We start from the raw sequence: 6308 nt of genomic DNA, 5'->3' as shown, positions 1-6308 counted from the left end.
TTTTCGAGAAATTATTAACTTTTTGAAGCACTGACTCTATATTGTTCTTATCGCCTCTATTTTTCTGTCTGTCCCTTCCATCAATATAGTTTACACATTAATTGAGTTTATATTTGGAAGGCCTTCTTTACACGTCTAGATAAAAAAGCTGATAGTTCTTGGACAATGATTTTCTTTACATCTATGAATTGGTAGCATGTTTGTGTCCCAAAACCCACGTATTGTTCACATAAATCAAGCACTCTAAGTGGAATCCAACTCCTCCTTCAACAAATATTCATCGGTTTTCCTCTAAATTCAATGGAAGTGGAGAGGGGTTTTCACTTTCACCACCTAACACTTCTAAAAAATAATGATACCAATAAAGTAAAAGGAGGCATGGAATCCATAAACAAAAACATGCACTTTGAGATTCCTTTTCATCTTTCGATCAGGTGGGCACTCGCAAATCCAAGCACCCAATAGTGTAATATTGCTTGTGTTGTGAGAGCAATGGTTTAGTTCCTTTTCATCTTTCATCTTTCTGTTTCTGAATTTCACATTATCTTATCAGAAATTAATATATGGATGAGTGCCTTCAGCCATTTTTGTGCTGATATATAAGACATCTTAATTTGGTTTGATCTCATCTGTAATGAATATGTAGTCGATTGTTATATACAATACTACTGGTGTACTACGTAGGACTTTAGAGGTTAATTTTGGTTAGGAGAATTCGATTGGAAACATAAAGATTTTTCGTTTTTTTTTTAAATATTGAACTGCTGACCAATTTTTACCATATATGTCGTACGTGGTGCTTTTGAGATGATAGAGTTTATAGAAGGTATTCTCGTTATATTTCTTTTCATATCACAATAAAAATAAGATGTGGAACATTATTACTTAAGATATATCAAGTTTAATTAGCTTCAACATATATATCATCAGTGTTTTCACTATTTCTGTTGTTATTTGGTCGTAAAATTGTAATTAAAGGCGTAATTAGTCGATTTCTTGGCTTATAATGTATATATATATACTCATTAATTTTAAACAAAAATTAATTTTGTCATATTCATTTCACTAGCACATTTTTCATTATTATTATTATTATTATTATTATTATTATTATTATTATTATTATTATTATTATCATCATCATCATCATCATCATGTACAATATAATGGGGAAAACCAAAATCAACTCAAAGTTGGCTACATCATGAATTTCCAAGAAGATACAATGGGAATATAAGTTGTTCCAATCTTAATTCTTTATAAATACGTTTTTCATATAGTGTGTTCGTGACAGAACAGAACAATGATATCAGAGTTAATCTCTATGTTGATGATCGCTTGGTGAACAAATTTAGTGCTATATATAAATTTTTTTTGCAACATGATAGAAATAATATGAATATTTGTATAGACTACAAATTAATTACAATTTTGATGGCTTATAAATTTTAAAATTAAGTTTTAAATCTTACCGATTACTTGTAAGTATCTCAGCACTGTTTAAATATTTAAACATTTTAATAACTTGTAGATTAAGTTAAGTATACTCTTACCAAAACTTTTACCCAAAAAGAGTGGAAAGACAATCAAGAATACTAAGTTTTGACCGGCGAAAGGTCTCCATCTTTAATGTTTCAGAGAATCAAGGCATGTGCAACACACACACACATATATCACACATATATATATGATATAATTATTTAGAGTGAAGTGTTTTTGAAAATGGCCAAGAATAGGGAATATATTTATGAAATTTACTTGAAATTATTGTGACATATCCCAACTCAAATGTTCATTATATATATATATATATATATATATATATATGATGATGAACATGTTGTATTTCATGTCGTGGATATAAAAGTTGATTATTAGTTTATTAAGGGAAGAAAAAATATTAATTAAAAACAATTTAAGCACGCTTAAATGTGAATGCCTTGAAAATACAACAAAAACAACGAATCGAATCATGCTTGGGTTGCCAATTGAAGACTTTCTATACATTCAGAAGGTCCCAAGAACTTTCAAGTAGAAACCGAACAATAGGTTTGCACGTGCGATATAAATGTGCATTGATTTCAATTTGTTTCTTTCGTGCTAATTCTCAAATACTTATAATGAGAACGATACTTACCAAACATACATACATACATATATATTAAAAATCTGTAATAATTTACATATATATTCACAAGATCATCGTGTCTTAATCGTTAGAATTCTTATAATTAAATTAAATAGGGTCGATGACTTATAATCAATGTCTCAAGTTTAGAATGAAGTAAACAAATAAAAGGGTCTTTTTTTTTTGTGGTCCGTCGTTTTTAGTTTTGATCTACAAAATTTACTTTTATTACACTAACTTTTAATGTACCAAAACTCAAAACTGAACACATATTAATGGATAAAAAAACCGTTTCCCCTAAATAAATAAAAATAGGACAGTTGTATGATTGTGAGTGAATTATATTGTACGTAATTTGTGGTCGCATCTGATAAATCAACACAATGTACAGTTCAGTAAATATACGTAGTATCAGTAGTTTAACTACATATGTCATTGTAGTTATAATAATAATAATAATAATAATAATAAGACAATTACATAAATAGAAATTCAATAAATTTAATTATAGTTTTATCTACTTGCTTCTTCACGATTTCTTTGTAAAAAAGAAAATAGACTATTTCACGATTTCTTCGAAAAAGGGAATAATCCCTTGGGGCAAAAATTACAATTACAAAAATAAAAGAAAGTGCAGAATATAATATAATCTCGACCAACCCCATCTCCAATAAAACATCTGGGGTAAGTTTTTGGTAGTGCCTTAACAGGGATACTGTGATTGTTTCCACCCCACTAAACGTGTTAAGAAGTCCATAACCTGTAGAACATCACGTGTTACAACCAGACCAACTCTATCTTCAAAATTCATACGAATTTGATCTTCCTCGTACTTACCTCGGATGGTTCTTTTAAAGAATATGATGCATAGGTTTCTTTCGGAGCCTTGGATACAAGAATTCCTAGACCTTGTCCCTTCCTCCGTAGAACCTGCAGATCGCTTCTCATTATAAGCTCGACATCGAAAATATAATTAATTAAGCCATGAAAATATGAAAATCCCAGACTTACTTTGAATGCATCTTCATCGGTGCGATCATCTCCTATGTATATCGGAAAAATATCGTTCGACTCCGCGTAACCTAAAGAATATTGAGAAATATATAATGCATGAATAATTTTTCCTTCTAGTCTTGTATATAAATTTTATGTACACAAATGTATGGAAATTTCCTTGTCCTTACCTAATGATTCCAACAAGAATTCAAGTGCATTGCCTTTGTCCCATTTAATAGTGGGACGAATCTCTATAACCTTCCTTCCTTGAGTTAATCTAAGCTGCTGGTACCCCTTCATTATTGATTTAACTTGATCACCCAATTCTCCCCAGTTCTGCAAGTAAAATTTCAATTTTATTTATATTATTGTTTTAATTTTTCATATAACTAGCAGGATATATATATACACACACGATCAGTACCTTTTCTTCAACGCAACGGTAGTGAACCGACAGACAGAATTTATTGTTCTCAACTTTAGCGCCTGGGATGTGTTTGATTTTCTCTATCAAAGTTTTGTATACCTAAGAATTAAAGCCATATTATCGGCATGTTAGTGACAAAGTTTTCACCGTATATAAATAGTGATTGATAATTGTAAGAGAAGTGATACTAACTTCATTAATCGTTGACAGAAACTCTCTGGCCGGTTGACAGATGACAGTTTGATTTTCCTGAACAATTATAACATAAACAGAAATTATTTTCTTGGCAAAAAATATATTCAATATGCTTGTTAATGTTAGTAATCTCGTGCTTAATAAAATTAAAATCAAATGTATAATTATCTTAACACTCACTCTTCTTTGTTTGTGTCCTTTTGTTGGTCCCCTGATGTCCATACCGTGACTACCGGCGTAATAAAGCTCTGATAATCTAACGAAACTAGACACCTGCGAGAAAATTTCCCAGATTACAACTAATTAAATACAATTACCTGTTTTAATATTTGATGATGAACTTGAAACACAAAAATGTACCTTAGCTCGGCTCCTCCCGCTAACAATGGCGGTTGGGAAAAACTTGGCTACGCCTTTTACAGCGTCTCTCATCTGATTATACGATGCAGAACAAGTTGAATGTTAGTTTTTTTCTTTACTATATGAGTCGAGGGAGTAAAAATTTTGATGAAATTGATGTCGAACCTCGTTAGTCATGAAAGCGCGGTCGGGATCCTCCACGATAGGTGATAATGTGCCATCATAATCCAAGAAAACCACTATTTGTTTCCCCTTTGAAGCATTCATTATCTCTTCAAACATGGTCAAAGCAGAGGGACGGTGAAGCTGCTTGATTTGGTAATAAAAAAATCATGTGTCAATCACCCACGATAAAATCCAGTGATTTCAAACAAAACCTTGTTTTTTTTCTTTCTTTAATTTCTGGTGTACTTACAGTCCAAGAACTTTGATCTTTGGTATCTGAGGCCTTTCGGGTGGGTGAAGAAGCTCGCATTGAATCAAGCAAGGCATTGATCCTAGCGCCGTTCCCGCAGGTACTTTCGAGTTTCTTTAACAACTTTTTTCGTGACAAGTATCCATTCTGTGAAACCGTCTGCGGGAACATAGTCGAGTCGGACATGGCTACGGCGATTGCCGTAAAGCAGGATTTTGCATCAGAAATGACCATATTTTGGTTGGTCATGATCAAGTGATATGATAAATTATACTCCTTAAAAGCTCTTCAACTGTATATATAGAAGCTACCTTGCAAGCCTGCATTGACATCAAGGGTCAAAAAAATAATAATAATTTGTAATAAGACCCATCGATATCGTAAAAAAAAAAAAAAAAAATTTATAGAATATACAAGGAATGTAAAGTACCTGGAAAAGGGCTCGAAGTTTGCAGGAAATGAAATGAAAAAACAGAGGCAAGAGAGAGAGAATGAAACAAAGAAAGCCAACAAGACTCGAGGCAAATGTGTTACAAGTGACAAACGAATGCATTTGTGTTCGAATTTATAAGCAACTTCACTGCAAAAAAAGAGACCAACTTTTATTTTTCCAACTCTTCTAGTACAATCCAGTCCCTAATAATTATGAGTGGGTAAATAAATTCATATTTTACAAGTACTCTTTTGGAGTCATTATGCCCTTCTTTTCTCTTTAATATTTCGTTTCCAGTCTTCTTTTTTTCTTTTTCAGAGTAAGAATCTTTTTCTTTTTTCGGGTCTTTTTGCGTGCCAAATCAAGTTTTCCTTCAATTGTGATAAACACCCACAGTAACTTCTCGTAACAATCAGGATATGATTTATCCAACCCACACACACACACACACACACACACACACAAACTGTCACGTTAATTTTTATATTATATTTAATTGTATAATAATTGAAAATATTCATTTGAGTCAAACAGAAAAAATCATAAACGGATGTATTAACTCAAATTAAATGCGTATTTAAACTAAGTAATGCTTATAGTTTTATTTTTTTATTTTTTTTTGGGAAACTGACGTAATTGTAAGATTGGGCAATACTTTCAAGTTAAATGGTTTTTTAAAAGTCATTCAATTTTGACAGCAATCATATTATTTTGATTATAATGTAGTACACTGTTTATTTTTTTTTTACCTAGAGAGAATTATTTTTAAAAACATTATGTGTTGTTATCAATCATTTGGGGGAAGAAAAATTAAAGGATCCAATTACTATTTTTGTTATTATAATAATGAAGTAGAGACGACATTATATATATATATACATTCATAGATAAAACATCTATATAAAACATAACTATTGGATCGGGTGGATCCCAACTATCCAATGGGTAAGACTATGCGGACAAACCATGTATGGTTCATGGTTGAATGAAATATAAATAATGTATATATTTTTTAAATCGAATATATATATATATATATATAATTTTGTTATGTAGTCTTGACGCTCATGAATGAGGTGGTGGGCACAAAGATGAACACAGTTTGTTGTCAGCATAGCAAAACTTTAAATATATAACCATTTTACAGCTGACCTGGAAAATAATAAATTCAATTATTGAACATTATGTAAAATATTTGGAGATGTTAGTTGTGGAGTTACATTCTTTGCCTTGTATAATTTGCTAGTGGGGACTAACTGTAATCATGCGTTAGTAAGCCCTTTTCCTGGAATGAAACAAAGTTACATTATTACATCATTAATATTGTACACCGACGCACGCGCTGCGTGCTTAT

The 6308-nt window shown here is 31.3% G+C and overlaps 1 protein-coding gene across 3 annotated transcripts; it reads right to left on the bottom strand.

The window, feature by feature from the left end:
* Positions 1-2697: 2697 nt before the first annotated feature.
* Positions 2698-5053, bottom strand: LOC142520564 (putative trehalose-phosphate phosphatase D). Of its 3 annotated transcripts, XM_075623610.1 has the most exons (11): positions 4952-5053; positions 4522-4841; positions 4272-4415; positions 4107-4178; positions 3927-4019; positions 3744-3800; positions 3549-3650; positions 3313-3460; positions 3140-3210; positions 2966-3058; positions 2698-2888 (listed from the first exon to the last, which is right to left on the bottom strand). In XM_075623610.1, exons 2-11 carry the CDS (start codon positions 4768-4770, stop codon positions 2832-2834), a joined length of 1086 nt encoding a protein of 361 aa, XP_075479725.1. In that variant the 5' UTR covers positions 4771-4841; positions 4952-5053; the 3' UTR covers positions 2698-2831. The 3 variants fall into 3 exon arrangements, with proteins under 3 accessions (XP_075479725.1, XP_075479717.1, XP_075479734.1); XM_075623602.1 differs by having other exon boundaries at positions 3744-4019; positions 4272-4412; XM_075623619.1 differs by lacking the exon at positions 4952-5053 and having other exon boundaries at positions 4272-4412; positions 4522-4805.
* Between the last annotated feature and the right edge of the window lie 1255 nt (positions 5054-6308).

Source organism: Primulina tabacum, chromosome 1 (assembly GCF_025594145.1).
Source record: "Primulina tabacum isolate GXHZ01 chromosome 1, ASM2559414v2, whole genome shotgun sequence".
NCBI lineage: Eukaryota > Viridiplantae > Streptophyta > Magnoliopsida > Lamiales > Gesneriaceae > Primulina > Primulina tabacum.
Note: the sequence above shows the minus strand (reverse complement) of the source record. Positions and strands in the feature narration are given on the sequence as shown.